The sequence below is a fragment of the Aphis gossypii genome, chromosome 2 (genome assembly GCF_020184175.1).
Source record: "Aphis gossypii isolate Hap1 chromosome 2, ASM2018417v2, whole genome shotgun sequence".
NCBI lineage: Eukaryota > Metazoa > Arthropoda > Insecta > Hemiptera > Aphididae > Aphis > Aphis gossypii.
This window is the reverse complement of record NC_065531.1, coordinates 47492397-47511542: the sequence shown is the minus strand read 5'-3', so window position 1 is coordinate 47511542 and position 19146 is coordinate 47492397. Positions and strand designations below refer to the sequence as shown.

The 19146-nt window shown below is 30.2% G+C and overlaps 1 protein-coding gene across 1 annotated transcript; it reads right to left on the bottom strand.

The window, feature by feature from the left end:
- On the bottom strand, positions 1-14573 carry LOC114132558 (uncharacterized). Its single transcript, XM_027998049.2, has 2 exons — positions 13108-14573; positions 1-2396 (listed from the first exon to the last, which is right to left on the bottom strand). The coding sequence occupies exons 1-2, from the start codon at positions 13493-13495 to the stop codon at positions 2002-2004; spliced, it is 783 nt and encodes a 260-aa protein (XP_027853850.1). The 5' UTR covers positions 13496-14573; the 3' UTR covers positions 1-2001.
- Between the last annotated feature and the right edge of the window lie 4573 nt (positions 14574-19146).

Here is a 19146-nt window from a genome sequence, read left to right as displayed (position 1 = left end):
AATAATTATATTTTATTACTTACAAATAATTTATAATATATAACAAATGTGTTAAATTAAATATTATATAAAAACACAGGTTTATGTATACATACGAAAGAACGGACAATAATACGTGTTAATAAAAACTGTATAAAATACATACAATATACAATTATTATGATATTATTATTTATTAAAACGGTGTATATAAAAATAAACAAAAAATAAAAATTACAGTTGTGAATATTATAAAAAATATATGAAGGTTATAAGATAAAAAAAAAACTATAAATTCTCATATTGTAAGTAGAATTGTTTTATGTAGCGACCGAGTCGGGTATGGTAATTATTAAAATTGATTTAATTTCTATCAAGTGGTTGCCTAAAAATTATGTTTAATACAATAAACGGTGGTCAGTTTTATCGTATCGACAATAATATTCTTAAAAAACTGTACACGAAATTCGTTGTCAATCGAATTAGATTTTACGCCAAGGGATGGGTAGGAGGAGTATATGGAAGCTTAGCGTGTTGTGACACGACATATCCGCCATATATATTTAATTATGATGTATATTACTCATATTATACCATTAACTCTCATAATTTTAATTCTAAAAAAAAGAAATAGAGTACGTCAAAAGCACACAGAATTGTAGCTTAAAAAAGTAAAAACACAAACTATACAATTTTTCGATTAACTAGATCGTTTTGAATCATTTTTCAACTCTTGTTGTATAAAAGGTTTTAGATGTATATGTATTATTAAGGACATTGCCACGCGATAATATTTTTTAAATTATGTTTTGTTATCCGCAACAAATAGGTACTATTAATGCGTAGTATATTATTTTCAAAGTTTCAGAATTATCGATAAAACTCAAAATAATTTATTTAATTACGATATTTTAAGAGGTAAATATTTGTGTTTTTACAAAACATTTACATTTTTGCAATAAAAATATTATTTTTTCCATAATGTCTTTTTAGGTTAATTATTTTTTTAATGGCAATTCATATTTTTAATTGTATATTATACAGTATTACTTTTTGATAGGGATTGATTAAGTAAAATATATAGAATATTGAACCAATAGTTTATTATTTATAAATATTTAAAATTTTAAAATATTATTGATGATTCGAGTAGTTATAACCGACAATTTGTAGAGTATCCATTAACACAGCAGTCCTCTAAACCGTACATTTAATAATAATCATAAATAGAATACATATTTTTCATAAAAAAATATTCTAGTTAAAATTGTTAGGACTATGAACTAAAAATAAGGGTTGCCATTAGAAAACGTTTTTTAAAAAAACCTAAAAAGGACATTCATAAAAAATATTGAAACTTTGTTTTCTCTATCTTTGAAAAAAAATTGTATAAATATATAATGTATCGCTACTTATAAGTACCTAGGTATACTATTCAACGATACAAAAAATAATGCACATAACACTAAAATTGGCTGAGAAAATTAGAAGATATATCATGTAGAAAAAAATCATCTGTTGGTGCGGTAAGGACAATAATATTATTGTAATATATTCATTTATAATATATAACATTAAAAATAATAAAACTAAATAATATTAGACTGAGGGGGGGGGGAATCCTATGATTACCAGATACGTTCCACGACATTATAATAATTTGATGGACGAAATGTGCACTAGTGGCGACTTACAGATCTCGAGGATGGCAAACTATATACCTGCAGCTATAACTAAACGATGACGGGTCAGAGGAGATACGTCATCGATAATGGTGATGGTGGTTGGTTTGTGAATTTCTAAGGGGTAAAGCGGTGACTAGTTTAACGGACACGCGCGTTTGAATGACGTAAGTCCGCCCACTTCCGAAAGGATATACACGGAAGTGATAAATATATATATTATATATATACTAAACTTCATATCCGATGACAGGAAGTCTTGACGGAGGTGTCAGTGATGTGTGGATAGTGCTGGTTGTGTTGGTAGTTGATGGTGAAGTCAGTGTCAACGAGACGGCGTTTAGGCTGCCCCGTGATAGCCGTAAGGCTCGTACGAAGGATACATCTGTTGGAGAGGCTGTTGCGAAGACGGTGACATGACGGCTGTCCCCGAAGTGGCGGCCGATTGTCCGGCGTAGGCCAGCAAATGCGCGTTCCGATCATCTTTGTCCGACGACCAGTCGGCCTGGACCACGGAACCACTTCCGCCGCCACCACCACCGCCCTTAAACTTCTTGAGCAACATGATTTTGGATATGGTCAGCGAGATGACGGCCAGCAGCAGGGCCTTTAGCGCCTTGACACCAATCATGACCATGGCCAACGGTCCCATCAGCGACAGTTTGGCGCACATGATTACGCCCAACATCGACATCATTTTCTTGAGATGTTTCAATTTGGTCTTCTTGCCACGGCCTAGATTATGACGGAACAAAAAAAAAACCAAAACAAAACAAATAGATAGATAGATGTATATATATACCATGATACGGAAAACGTAAGCGCGGTGAAAGAATAATAATAAAAAAATAAATAATGTAAACAAACGGACATGGAAAAGCGGAAGGGAAAAAAATCGCTCGCAAACGCATAAATACATGGACTACGGTATTATAATGATACGGCAACGGGCGCATTCCCGCATTGTTGTCGTGGTGGTCGTCGTAAAATAATATTATTTTACTATTATAATAATAATACGCGTTGTATACATTATATTATTATGTTTCAGCAGCAGTAATTGCGCGTGCGGTCGGTCGCGGGCAATTGGACTGAGAGAGAATAATTACGCGCGCACATAATGTACCTATACAGTGTATATATATATTGGGTATGCGCCACCGTTTCGAGAAGTCGGAAGTCAGGTATAGTATGGTAAGTATAACGCTGCTGCGTAGTGTGATAGCTATGGGACTATACGACGACGTTATTATAATGACGCCCAATGATTCGTGACGACCGCCGTCGTTTGATTAACCCGTTGACCTCAAAGATTTTTCCAATATTCCAGGACGTAGAGAGAGGGAGGAAATAATCTTCTTCTCGCGGAGCCATATTCTCGCCTGCGTGCACTATTACAATATAACATTATCGTTGTATGTATTACAAATGCGACTTCAGCCCTATTGTGTGACACCTATATAGTATTGAAGGTCGACTTCCGCTCGGTTTGCTTTTGGAAAAATCGAATCGCGGCGCTTTCGCGTCAATGCGAAAAACAAAAACGACAACAAAGTCGTAGGTTCACAATAGTCTATATATTATCTATCGTCCATCACACGACATAATGTGGGTCTTAAAATAGGCGAAAACACACACACACCGGCGCGTTATAGAAGGTCGATTTTCCGGACATAGTGAAATTGCGCTGCAAATCGGCACAGCTGACGTGAAACGAAAACGACAACGACAACTACAATACAATAATTATTAGAAATGATTAACGCCGCTCGGATTTGAGTTATTATTATTATTATTATGTTGGTCGGGACAAAATTCTAACAGATCGACTTCATCCGCCCCCTAATGAATTATTCACGGTTCCTATCGTACACTACGCGTTATATTATAATTATTGTTATATTGTTATCGTAGTGTTTACACGATTCGCGGGTACAGGCGCGTGTTGACGACGTCGGCGGATACGAATCGAAAATTGTATTGTCTTCGTGTTCTTTTCAGCTGCAATCTCACTATAGGTATTACCTACGCGCTATATCATTATCTATACAAGACTTTAGTACGATTATAATAGTATAAATATTTTTGTTTCCGAGAAGAAAAAAAGAAACCTTTTTTGATCGTACCTAATAAGTTGAGCGTTTACAAATAAACTCAAACGTATATAAGATCAAATAAAATATTCGAAACCGAAATCGAGACGAAAAAATACCAGACGAAAAATCGAATCCGCGAATATGGTCCATTACGATAACATGGGCGTGGGATAAACGATTTTATTATATTCACTCGAATACAAATAGCACTGTCTAAAAAACAAACGATTATATTTTCTTAATAATAATGAAATGTGTCATTCAATAAAATAGTTGGATTTAACAAATCACCTATTTATATGATTAGTACCCCAACGCTTGAAAACTATATTTTTAATTATTCTTCTTTTTTCAACAACTTATTAAAAACTCGTTTTTTGTATATTTATGTATTTAAAGGAAATCGTATCCACATTAATTGTTGTCTCTACATTACTAACGCACTACATATCAACTTTCAGGTCAACAACTTAAGGTAAGAATACTATTTAAGCATCACCGATTTTTATTATTATTTTCATTTTAAATTAAGCATTTTAAACTTTTAATATTTTTCATGCCTAATTATAAAAATGTCAATAAAAGTATACTTGGTCGTGATATTATAGATAATATTTTTGGTCTGATAATAGGTGAATTGACTCTAATATTGAAGCTAACAGCATAAATTAGATTCTGCTGAACACGGGTTTGCTATGATGTACGTTACTAAGACGAAAACAATACATTGAATCTAAGTAGAACTCGCTCAATTTGGTTCTAAAGAAAATATATCTATTATAACATGGAATTGTAAAAATATTTCTAAGGGCAAGACGCTGCGTTTTTTTTTTAATTTAAATTTTTAAATGTTAAAGGTCATTTAAAAATGTTGACATTTTCGATATTTTTAAACGATATAATTAACGTTATAATGGGAATAATGAAAAACAACGCAGCGTAAAGAGATATTGCCCTCAAAAATATTGTTACAATTCAATTTTAAAATAGATATATTTACTCTAGAACCAAAATTGAGTGAGTTCTACTCAAACTGTGTAAACGCGGTAGTTTGTCTATGCCGTACGTGTGTAAGACGGAGATAACACATGCGGGTATGACGTCCTCTTAATCAAAGTAAATATAACATTACAAAGAAATTTATTTGAAATATTATTGTATAATAAAAAAATCAATTCGCAATTGCATATTTCACACTGACAAAGTGACAACATAATATTGCCCTAATGTTTTTAAGAAGTGGTTAATGGAATTATAAATTATAACTGTTACAACTGAATACCTATTATATTATATCAGTTTATTATTTTTTGATTGGAATGAATAAATTTGAATATTATTAAACCAATCGTTAAAAGAATATAACATAATGATAAAAGTGTTTTATTTTTAAATCCGTGTTATAATACCTAGCATGAATAATTAATATTATTCAATATTCTTTAAAACTTGTAAGTCATTACTCATTACATAATTGATGCGGTACCTTCTTTTAGTAGCAATTAAATGCATTATTAAAAAAATCTATACCTTCCTATAATATTTAATATTATGTTATTACTTTTTTCATTTACAATACGCACTTTTGCTAAAATAATTTGTGCTATAAAATATATCGTATATAAGGAATATATTTGGGGAAAAATAGTTTTTTTCTTTATATGCCCAAATAATTTTCTTATTGCTCTGTGATAACTGCGGAGTAGTTAAGCCTATAGGTGATCGATGTTTCTGTCCTACCTAAAGTGTTGACAGGAATGAAATTAGTTTTGACTGTTTAGGCAACTATGCAACCACTCACGGACCACCGCATATTACAACTACCCACGCGAAACACGCAAATTGATTCATAAGTTGTTTTCCAAGGTTTGACTTTCAAACTTGACGTGCATTTCCAAGCAAATTCCAAAGCTAAACTCTCTATTTCTTTCCAGAAACCTAAAAGCTATTCTTGGAGTATAATATTTAAAACAATTTTCATTATGTCGATGTTGAAAGTAATAATTGTTGTCATGCTTATAGTTTTGGACGCCAAATTCTGAATGGCTAGAAACAATTATTAATGGTTATTTCGAAGTGTACAGAAGTCAGAAATAATAATCACGCCTTGAGTAATCATATTATCGTTGACAGAAATTATGCCTATACTAGTATTATACCTGCAGAAGTCTATAGATGCGGTAGAGTAAATATGTATAAATATTTATACGATGTATAATATGTCTATAATAAAAATAGCAATTGTTATATAATAAGTGTTATTATGCTCATTGTTTGCAGTTAAAAATTGACGAGATCCACTTCATAAAAAATATTACATACCTATGTTTACATTGTGAATATACCCACGCAAAATATTGACACATTTAGTACTATACTACTCTAAAATACTAATCATATGAAATGAAGATTAAAATATGCAGTTGGAACGTCCACAGCGAGTCACAAGAGTTCAGGTTTGAGATTCATGATATTACATAACCCGCGACATTTTGCAATCATTTACAGGGCCATAAAGACATCTTACGTTTCATAATAATAATATAATGTACTCGAGTTGAATATTTTCCGCGTCTATAAAGACCGTTCTTATTAAAATTACACATTATTCACACTAGCTTCGGTGTTTAATTTAGTATTTCCATTAATTTCTATCCAATAAACGCCTAATCATCTGTCACACGATAAGATTAACATTTACTGTAAAAATAACGGATCGTACCTATGAAAAAGTCCACACGTAGTTATTGAAGAAAAAAATATTTTAATTAATACAACCACATCTGGCAATATTGGATAAACAAAATCGAGAACACTCGTGTGCTTAATTTATTATTCAATAACCTTTATTAACCCCTTTGTTCAGGTGACTTCACAATATTTTGTTTTTATTTTTGTTCAGTGACCCATCATATTGAAATTAAGATGAAAAATTATCCACGCAAGGTAGGTGGTAGAATATATTTTATAATATAATACGCCGTAATACTATTTATTGAAGACTAATGTACATTATTATTCATTCTGAAATAGTACGAATTTTAATAGTATTTAAGTAATGTGAGTTTTCAAATATATTATTACTGTTATTACCTATAATTATTTTTAAAATAATATTAACCGTATGAAATACAATAGTTCATAGAAATAAGTTATTATTAAAACCTAAAAATTAATTTCTTAGCATTTAATCTAGCTAATATAACAAATATTGCAACATGAACATTTATTTAGTTTATTTAAACTTTATATGGAATTTAATGTTAGCTATGATAAACCAAAAATCGTTAAACTAGTTTTATGATGTATTATTCTCGAAATTAATAAAAATTAAAAAAGTATACTTTTCATAAAGTATAATAAATCTTTTTAAATTTCTAGTGTATGCAGATTACAGAGTATATACGAGGTACCTACCAATGAAAGGTTGTCAAACTTTGGTTAGATTTTGAAATTTTAAATACTTATATATCTTTTTTATAATATAAAATATTTAATATTAGATTATTATAATTATATATATACATAAAAGAAAACATAAATCGCATGTATAAATACGATTTTATGATATTTTATCTCTACTACTTTATTCTATGATTACGTTCGAATTTAATTTTATTATTGATTATTATCCATGGCAATTATAGTTATAGGTACTAGTGACGTATCACTTTAACGTTGCAAAACTAAAAGTTATCGCACAGATGGCAATCCAACAAAATATATCATTATTTGGTTTATTGTGGGGCTCTAAAATCTAAACATTTTCCAAAATGAATCATATTACAAAAAGCTCAGCAATTTCTGCTTTAAGAGGTAGGTATTGTATAATATAATAATATTATAATTTTATAATAATAATTTATAATAATTTAATAATATTTATAATAATATTGCAACAATTTTAGATTCTAAGCGGGGCGATGAATGTTTTAATTTTACGATGATTTGTATTTTTTCATGTCAGACATCATCTTTTAGGTCAATAAAAATACTTTGATTTTCAATTTAAGGTGTCAAAATTAAAAAATTCCCAATACCTACTTTTCTCAATAATTGAAAAAAATAATTATAATGAATAAAAAACAGGAATTTTTTTGTCAAACATGTTTATTACAAAATTAATTAATTAATTTTACCATAATTCAAAACGAATAGCTATAGAAACTTGAAATTTCGCCAAATTATTATAATATTATTATATATAAATAATAATAATTAAAATATTTTAACTTTTATTTAGCTATCATTAGTAGACTATTAAAATAGCATATATTTTTTTTATTTTTTCTTTAATTTTCAATAAAAATATGTCACTTGATTTAACTTAGAAAATTTAATAAAAATTTGCTAATTTGTTTTTATTTTATAAAATAAGTTTAGCTTAAATCTACAAAAAAAAAAAACAATCACTAGATATTGTAGTTAGAATTTCAATAAATTACGTCGAAATTGCGAACATTTTCTAATTATTTTTTAGATTAAAAATTCATACCAAATATTTTTAAAATTAGTACAAAGTTCTTTATACTTTGTGCTACCTTTATATATATAGAAAAATTGTATCGAAAAATCAAGTTAATCTCTTATATACGCCTGAAGTTAAATTTTTTATGGCATTGCATATTTATTATTAATTCAAGAAATAATATTTCTACTCGAATGATTTTAGTTATTTTATTGCAATTCAAAAACAAATAACTGTAGGTACCTACATAAAATGTTCACCAAATGTTAATATTATAATTTTGTTTACATGGTATGATTTTAAAAATATTTTGACTCTTTTAAGTTATTAATAGATATGAGAAATTGTTGATTTTTTTTTTCTACAGAAGTTTATTTGTGAAATTATTTACTATGCCAAATTTTTAAAATTTTAATACAATAGCTTACATAAGTGGTTCTTGTCTCTGTAAAAAAATTTAAAAAATATATATGCACAATTTTTGTATTCATTTGAACTTCAAATTTTTACAAAATTTGAAAACTGCATTATGCAAAATCATTTTCTTTGCTTTTTATCCATAATTAAAAACTAATCCTCCGAAAATTGTCACTTCTAGATCATTATTATTATTTATGACTTAATAACTATTATGAATATTGAATGCTAAAACTTTTTGTATAAAATAACAATCTAACCTAACCAATTTAAAGTTAAAACGTAGTGTGCATTTTTAAATAGAATAATTGTATGATAAAGTTTGTACTATATCTTTTACTGGTATTTATTTTTTCATTCTTGTGTGTTAAATATTTTTCCATCACTTATATCTTGTACTTTAAGCTTATCTTAACTTAACTGATTTATAATTTTCATTTTTCAAGCCGTTAACTCAATCACTAACAGTTATTTAAGCGATATGTAACTATTTAGTATTAATAATGTCATTGGTATGTATTACTATACTATGCAGTATTATAAGGTTTAAATGAAATTATTTAAATGTACAATTAATTATATGTAAATTCCATCTAGGTCAAAAAACTTATAGTTTTTGTTTAAAATGATTGAATACATTTTCAACGAAAACAAAATAAAAATGAACAGAGGAACAGAGGAACATTAAAATAGTTACAATGGTAAAGTGATTTAAGCAATAACGATAAATTTTACCGGGCATTAATGATGGTAACATCGGTATTATTTATGTCGCCATTTATACATTTTATAAAAAATAAGACAATATTATTATTACCTTGATTACAAAATAATATATTATATTCTGATAAAACTATTTCGTTTGCACTTTTCCTTATAAGTTGTGACTGTATAATATAAACTTATAGGTAGTTTACGGGTCTATGCATATAGGTTCCATAAGTTCTTAAGTCTATGTATATAATATGTAATATATTATGTATACAGGAAAACGTAATAATAATCGCATAATATCTCGTAATCAGAATACAATCATAATCAATACTATTCAAACATCGAATAAAACTTCAAATTAAGCCGCGTTATATTGCAATAGTATGAATTAGAATTTTGTCGTCCCTTCTCATATTTCGATATAAGCCTTTACAACATTTTGGTTGTTTTGTACTCGGACGTATGTATTTTTCTTTATCGTTGACCGGGGGAGTCCTATAATGCTATATCAATATTTTCATAGTATATACAGCGAACGATAGGTACTGCAGTATATTATTTTGTGACAACGGGGAACCTATTTTTTTTACGCTTTCTCATAATTTTAACGAAACGGAGTTTAATATTGAGAGACGCAATAGATAACGACGGAGTTATTGCAGCGTCCAAGATAAATAATCTACGGTACTACTGCGGCAATATAGTCGTTTGAGATTAAAATATAAAGATCGTTGACCGAATAAAACTCGACCGCGATAGACGTTTAATTCGTGGATTATCAGCGAGCGCGTTGATTACGCACGGTGACAACGAAGACGACCTCGACAATGACAACATAACTGTGTGTATAAATATCATATGCGATATTGTAATTATTCATATTAAAACGTTAAAATTTCGTGGTATATTAACCTACATTATACATAAGTACGCTCCGACGTTATACTGTCACGCGTCCGACGTAATCCCTAAAAGTCTAGAACGTATCATACTTATAAGTATAGTCTACAATGCAGGGGTCGGCAACCCACGGCCCGTGTAGCAATTTTATGCGGCCCGCGATCACAATTTATAATTAGTATAAAAGTATATAGAATACCACATCATGTTAGTCGATAAAAATATTTAAACTGTAAATGAAATAAGGTATATGGACGGTGACATTTTTTTGTATTTTTTGGCCCTTGACACCAAAAAGGTTGCCGACTCTTGGTCTACGCAATGAATGAGTATGCATTTGCTGTACCTACTTCAAATCCGTTTAGTCGTATTATAAAAATATGTTTATTACAATATCAAAAGCTAACCCTCAATTCGTTTGACATCGCACTGCGCAACTCGTCGGTCGATACGATTTTTCCCGGACCCCTCGACGATCGCGCGTACGCGCTCCTGTTATAAATCGATATCGACCAATTATGTAGGTACCTACTAAACGAATTTTAGAGGGTCGCGCGGTGTCGTGAAAATTAGATAACAGGTAGATGGTGTGGTCGTAACATTATACGTATTTATAAAAATTATTTATACCTAATATATAGGGCCCGGATTTATATGCAAATGCATGTTCTTCTACAATTCACCTAGAATAATTTTGATTATAAATGTCGACGTTTCGTAAAGTGTAGATTCTATGGTTCAATTTTTTTTTTTGCATATTTTTGCATATTTGAATGAAAATGCATATTTATTGCATATTTATTGATAGTTGCATAAATGTTGCATATTCTACAATTCATAGTATTTACGTCTGTAAAGATACCTACTGTCGATTGTAAATAACACATTATACATCGATAAGTGATCGTCAATCAACATCATCGTTATCGACGGCCGACGAATAACGACAAATATTGGATTTTCTAGCAGTAAATTTATTATTACCCAAATACGTCCACATTAGATAACAGTATAGTATACTGTGTAATATATATTGAGTGACACAGAATTTAGTTTTAGTATGGTCTTTATCGTGCGCAGTGTACAGTGTACGGTATATTTTGTTTAAAAAATCTAACTTGCGACTTTTATTTTTATATAATGCCTAAAGTAAATAATGCTTCCCGGTACGTAAATGAATATCCAAACATATTTAAAACAGACGGAAATATTTTATTTTGCAATTTTTGTTGTGTAAATGTGTCATGTAACAGAAAGTTTCAAGTAGTACAACATTTAGCAACTGCAAAACATATATCGAATCGCAGATTAAAAGAAGAAAAGACCACTCAACCTTTCATACAAAAAACATTTAATCAGGTCAGAACTAATAATCAAAATACAAATGAGTTTAACAAAGATTTATGTAATTTTATGGTGGCTAACGATATTTCCCTTTTTAAATTAAACAATCCACAGTTTAAATTGTTTTTTGAAAAATATCTAAAACTCAAATTACCAGATGAATCTACCCTCCGAAAGAACTATTCACCTTTATGCTATGATGAAGTTTTATGTAAAATTAGGAATGAAATAGGAAACAATCCAATTTGGGTTCTATTGACGAGACAATTGATGTACAGGACGATATGTTGCTAGTGTCATAATTGGGAAATTATCATCTGAAGAATGTACAAAACCAATTGTTTTAACGGTTGAGCAATTACAAAAGGCAAATTTTCAAACAATTTCCCAATTATTTAATGACTCCATGAACATTTTATGGCCCCAAAAAATATTTCATGAAAAAGTATTATTGTATGTAACAGATGCTGCTCCGTACATGGTTAAATCTGGCGAAGCTCTTAAAGTATTTTACCCTAAATTAATTCATGTAACGTGCATGGCTCATGGACTACACAGAGTAGCTGAAGTCATAAGAGAAAAATATCAAAATGTCGATCGATTAATTTCAAATACTAAAAAGATATTTTTAAAAGCTCCTTCACGTGCAAACACTTTCAAAGAAATGTATCCCAATTGAGTTTACCTCCACAACCAATTTTAACTCGTTGGGGTACATGGCTTGAAGCAGCAATTTATTATGGGAAATATTTCAATGAGGTAAAATGTGTTATTAATGCTTTAAACCAAAATGAAGCGAAGTGTATTGAAAACGCACGTAGTTTATTTCATAATAAAGAGTTAAAAAATGAGCTCGCCGTTATTACAACACACTTTCAGTGTTTAATAGATACAATAACAAAACTAGAGAAATCTAATGTTACTTTAAGAAATAGTTTATTGCTAATAGAAAATATTAAATTTAAATTCGAAGAAGGAGGGCCAGGAATAGATTTCGCTAGATCTAAATTTACAAATGTGTTGTCAAAAAATCGTGGATATTCTACATTGAAAAAAATCGATGGTATAATCAACGGTGAGGTAACTGCATGTGATGAAGACGAGGAACTGTCAGTTGGAGATTTATCAAGTTTTAAATATGCACCAATTGTATCTTGTGACGTGGAAAGAAGTTTTTCCAAGTACAAAAGTATGCTTCGAGATAATCGTAGGAGTTTTCAATTCGAAAACTTGAAATCCATATTTATTACTTCATGCTGGTACTCGTCCAATAATGATAATTTAATATAATAGTAATACTTTAATTGATTTATAATACTTTTATACTTACACAATGTCATTAAAAATGTTATTTAAAATTTTTTTTTATTAATAAATAATTTGTATACATAATGTATTGTTAATTTGTAAAAAAAATTAATTTTGCATATTTTTTGCATATTTATGATGTGAATCTGCATATTTTATCGATTTTTATTGCATATAAATCCGGGCCCTACTAATATACCTTGCTGGTCGAGTTCCAGATCTATGTCGTCGTCGAGTATCCAAGGCAGAGATATCCGAATGGTGTGCGTGTCGAAGTACTCGTCGATGGCCGGTCCTAGGGACGTGCTGACTCGGTGCGGTTTGTTGTTGTACGGCTGCAGCTTGGACCGATCCTCGGCGAGGCCCGCCTCCTTCTTCTTGACGATCGTCACGATGTCTCCGACCACGTTCAGCTTGTCCCGCTTCTCCAGCCAGTTGACGTACACCAGCAGCTTGTCATCCAAGCAGACGATGGCCAAGTCTAGCACGCAGTCGTCGGTCGACGTGGCGGCGACGGACGCTCCGCGAAGTGCCAACAGCGACGTGGACGACAGCAGCAGCAGCGGCAACGCCATGGTTGGCGACATGTGTGGCGGCGGCGGCGGCTGCGTGACCGCGACGCGGGTATCGGTACGGGAACCTGGTAAGCTTTGGCCGGGTCGAGCTATACTTCAGCTCCGGGTATGTGCGACGTAACCACGGTATGCGATGTGCGTGTGGCCTGCAACAGTTGTTGGACGCGCGGATGGCGGCCGATGGTCAACGGAACGAGACTATACGCGGCGACGGCTACGGTGGCGGCGACGACAGTGACGTGAAAATCAATCTCGGCTCTAGCACAAGTACGGCCGCTGCCCCTCGTCATCCCCCGCTCAACACCGTCATCGTCGCGATTATTATATTGTTATTATTATCATCATTATACTTCTATATAGTTGTAGTGGGTACACGCGGTGGAAACGTCGTCGGAAAATTCGTCGTTTCACGCGCCGGTCATTTTCCACTCCGCGGAAGGGAGGAGTCGGTGTGGGTAGTAGCTGTTGAAGGATGATGGTGAGACGAGGAGGGGAGGTACCGCGCGGACTCGACCCAGAGACACGGAGAGGAGGAAAAAAATCGGAGAGAAGAAAAAATAAACACGGTGACTATAACGAATTCGACAATGAACTATATGGGACTATAGAATCGCGCGCGAGCGGATGTGGTCCGCGGTGGGAGGAAGAAGCCGTGGTGTGTATATAGGCGAGGTAGCCGGTACAGCCCGCGGGCGACCAGAGTGGAAAACGAGAGAAATATAGGAGAATGAAAAACAATGTAAGAGTATATAATAATATAAGTTAAATGGTCATTTGCTTAACTAGTTCACACCGCAGCGGTTTTTCTACACACGATTTCCGCGATAATTACAAGTCAAAATATAGCGACCCGCTGCACCGTCCAGTGGACCTATAGGTATATATACCTATATATTATGATATGGACAAACGTGCCCAGTCAGTCCGCGGCACATCGTCTCGTTTGTGTGCGCGCATTTTTTTTCGACATTTTTTTTTCTTCTGACGTTCGAGTTTTTTTATTCGTCCCCGTCATCACAATATCATAATGTTTACCGCCTATTGTTGCTATTTTGCTATTATTTTTATTCAGAGTACGGCCGACAGCGAGAAGCCATCATGTAGGAAAGTCGAAAGTGACTGTACACATATACATAGATATAATATATACGTTTTACATTAAATTCTAATAATATTTATCATGATACCGGAGCCGTGTGCTTCTTCGCATTATAATTATTATATCGCGATATTATTGTTACACATTTATGATGATGATGATGCGCGATACACGGACGTTTGGCTTGATATTGCGTGACAACCGTTTCGAACCGTTCATCTCGGCGAGTAGGATGTACCTATACTACCTATGTATAGCCACATAATTATATGAAATGCGATACAGTTGTTTGTTCGTATATTTTATCACACGCGTTTTTTTGAGCAAATTCCAAACGAGAAAAGAACGTTTTAAGAATTTAAACTGAGTCTCATTTTTAATAACATAGGTAATACCACATTTTTAGGTACTTGGAGGTTTATGTATATTGTATATGATATATATATATATTAAAACTACGCTTTTTTTTTACTATGAATCCCAAAATACTGAATTTCTCTGCAAATATATTTCTAACCATCTAAGCAATAATCCGTTTTCTGAATGTAGAACCTTTCGAATGACATCTATACTTCTTTTAACAAACAATAATATCTAATCATATAGGTAGCTGCGAACCAATGTTATTATGCATAATATATTAAAACATTATACGCATACTTTACATAGGTTAGGTTAGGTTAGGCAAGGTTATTTTATCATAAATCCCTCTAAGTATCTGGAAAAAGAAAATAACTTAATTTGAATATATTTTATATCTGATAAGTTTCGATAATTTATAAGTGTAGGCACAGATATATAAAATAACTAGATAACCGATTCCGATATTAACATTGAATCACAGCCGTTATTTACAAAGCTGGCAATGTTTACATTATACACAAAATTATACAGAAAATATTCATAATAACCATAAACATTTGACATTTATTTTGAGTATTCACTTTTTGATACTTTTCTTACATTTCTAGTTACTCATCTCTATAGTATAAGAAAATAAATCAAAAACGTTTATTAAACTGCATTATAATTTATACCCAATAAGTAGACTATCTAGTTGTTTTGTATATCTGCGAGTGTAGATAATCAAACGCATCCGTGTAAATAAAAATGTTTTAACATCAAAAGTCAACATGTCGTAAAATTAATTAAGATATCGCTATATCGGTGTAAAACCATATTGAAACTATTATATTTGCAAAGCCATATCTTATCATTATTGTGTACCAATTGATTTCCCATATCTTCATGTATTCCGTTCTGTGAACATCGTGTTGTATGGTTTAACTGATCTACAGTGATCACTGATTAGTTTTCTAAATAGCTTAGAGAAGTAAACTTCTCTAGTAGTTGCTTAAAATATTATTATTTAAAATTATTAAGTTATTACACATAAATTTGATTGAGTTTTATTTAAACATGTCAAGTGAGATAAGTGATGTATATAGTCAACGAAAAAATGTGCTGTTAGTAAAAAATAATTATAAATATTTCAAGTAAACAGAATTAAAATCTAAGGAAATTGGATGAAAATGCATACAAAAAACATGTAAAGCAAAATTGTACACACAATTTTCGTAGATAATAATTTTTCGGGAAAATCAGGTATACATAAAGACGAAAATAAATTCTGCTAATAATAATAAAAATAGGAAATTTATATAAAAAATAAATAGAATTATATAGATAGACATGATTTCGTAAAAAGTTTAGCTTCGTTGCTTCGTTTAATAATATTTAATTTCAAGTTACATTATAATTTAATAAAATTCAATTTTATACCAAAAACGACGATGTTTGCTGTATGTATATAAATGTTGGTGATATATCGTTTAAATTATGTTGTTTATGGTATTACCTATCTAATATTACTTTTATTTAACTTAATAACATATATTTTATTTAAATAATAAAAAAAATTATGTGCAGAGTTAAGGTGATATATTATTATAAAATGGCCACGACGCATGTACAGTTACGGTGCACCGAGGTAATCATCTAAATATTGACATTACATAACCTTGATTTTCTTATTTTTACGTTATTTACAGCATATAAATAAAACATATATAATAATTTATTATTATCTTTATTGTCAATGCGTCGTTTGTTCCAATTTTTTTGGATCCATTTGCTACAGGAAACAATATAAATTATGTATACAGATATCTACAATGCGATGTCATATTTAAATTAATTTTTGAAATACGATTCAGGTATACTTATTCTGGTAGTCGATAAGAGATCGAAGGTTTTTTCAGATAATTATATTTGAGTTTGCCAATATGATACCACACTATTATTATAGTAATACACTAATAGAAGAATATACTATATTTTAAAGCGACGTGTATTAAATATTATAATATATTAATTAATAAACTATTCAGTATTTGTTCAACATTTCAATAGTAATTCGTACGACCTCGCGCGATTGATGGCCATTTCGATATATATAGGTGATGCGTAGGTACAACAATAGCTAGTCATATATATAATGTATCCTAATATTATAGTTTATCAGTATCATATTTTAATTTATTAAAATCCTTCAACATAGGTTTTAAACAGTGACCTACTCAATGGTGAGTAAGTACTTTTACATTTCTATCCATTTATTAAATACATATAAAAAATAATAAAATAAAAACTAACTTAATTGTTCTGCGAAAAATGACTTAATATTGATTTGTTCGCTAAAGGTATGTGCAGATTTCTTAAAAAATGTAAATTTTTATTTTTATTTACAATTTATCAGAATATTTATACTGCTGTGGTTGTACATAAAAATAAAATCATTCTAACTAACTAAATAATATTGATCTTGAAAAGGTAAACTATTCCAAAAAGAAAAAAAAAATATTTTAGTCTAAGTATAATCTACCGCATATCGATTTCGAGTCGAAAACAGAATTGAATCCTATTCAGCTGTTTTACCAAAAAGAGAAATTTAGTAAAAAAAAAAGTATATACTTTAAATGAAAAAGATTTCATCTTATTTATATAATAACAGTTGGTACAGTTACACGCACCTCTACCTAAATATGCAAACATATAGTTATTCTAAGTACATATAAATATATAATATAATATATAGTCGTATTATATTCGTGACTATGGATTTTATTGTTAATTCGAGACACGTCAATAAAAACTAACCATGACATTAAAAACAAATAAATATTTTTATAAGGTTTAAAAAAATCATATAATATTTAACAATATTTTTTTTTCAAATGCGTTATGCCCCATTTTAAAAAGCTTGAAGTATAATAATATTATCCAGATAAAATATTCATATCTGTCACTGCAATAATTTCTTATGATACCTACACCGTATTTACAATTTATATGATATTATGGTAATTCAAGTTAATAGTACTGGTTTTAAAAGACAAGCTAAGTTTTGTTATATTTATAAACATTAAAATATAAACGTAAATATATGAACAACTTTACAGTTATACAATTTTAAATCTTAACGATTCTTTAAAATAACATAATATCTATACATTCGAAAAATATATAAATAACATAATATGACGTGTAAGTGTCAGTTAAACTATAGCATAATTCATAACAGTTGATATATTTTCCACGGGAACTTTGTCCTTATATGAATATGAATATAAACTCGTATTCCGTTTCTTTTTATAAACAGTTAAACGTGTAATTGAAACAGCTAAACTTTGCTACACATAATCCAATCGATACAATAATAATTATAAATTATAATAAAAACTAGTTTTATTAATTATATGTTCCTCCAATCAAGTTCATCATATTCAGAAGAATAACTAATGTAAAATAGCTTTAGTACTAATATATAATTAAAAAAAGAATCTACTTAATAATTGTTACAATTAAATTTCAATAGGATGTATTTTATTTTTAGTGCCGAATTCGCTAAAATAAATAATGTTTAACATTTTTTTAGCTGATAACAAGTCGTTTTAAACATTTAAACTATTAGAATAAAAACAAATAATTTATCTGAATAGAAAAGTATGGTGCATGTCATGATGCATTTTGCATTTATGTTGCAGATTCGATGTAAAAGTATGAATATCGAGCAAAATATGATCGTTTATATATGATTACTTTAAGACAATACGATGATTTTAGATATTTACTTAATGGGACCGAATCTTTAAATCTTATGAAGCTATAATAGTCCGTTCTGTCTTTGATGTGAGTAAAGTTAGTATGTCCTTTTTATTCAAATTGTGACGTAGAATTTAATTTTTAAGCGTAATTTTAAGTTTATCATAATTAAACTATAATTGAAATTAACTTAAAGAAAAATCCAATTTTACGCACTAATCCCTCTTATTTATCAAAATAATTTCAGACAAATGGTAAGTTGTCGAACTTTATTTATCTGTAGACTGTAAGTAATATTTAAATGGTTGTTTATTGTAAATTGTACATTTGGCACACAATGGGGGACTTGTGTGAAGTTAGCCCTCCTCCCACCATTAATTATAGTCATAGCTTTGAATCAATGAACCGTGTCTAAAAAAAAATGTGCCCATTTATTTTTAGATTTTTTTATTTTGGTATG

Bases quoted from the DNA above. Each gene is read 5' to 3' on its own strand.
- LOC114132558 (XM_027998049.2), bottom strand. From the start codon at position 13,495: ATGTCGCCAACCATGGCGTTGCCGCTGCTGCTGCTGTCGTCCACGTCG. The intron at 2,397-13,107 runs GTATATTAGTAG...GTCATAATCTAG, and splicing joins TCTGGAACTCGACCAGCAAG to GCCGTGGCAAGAAGACCAAA.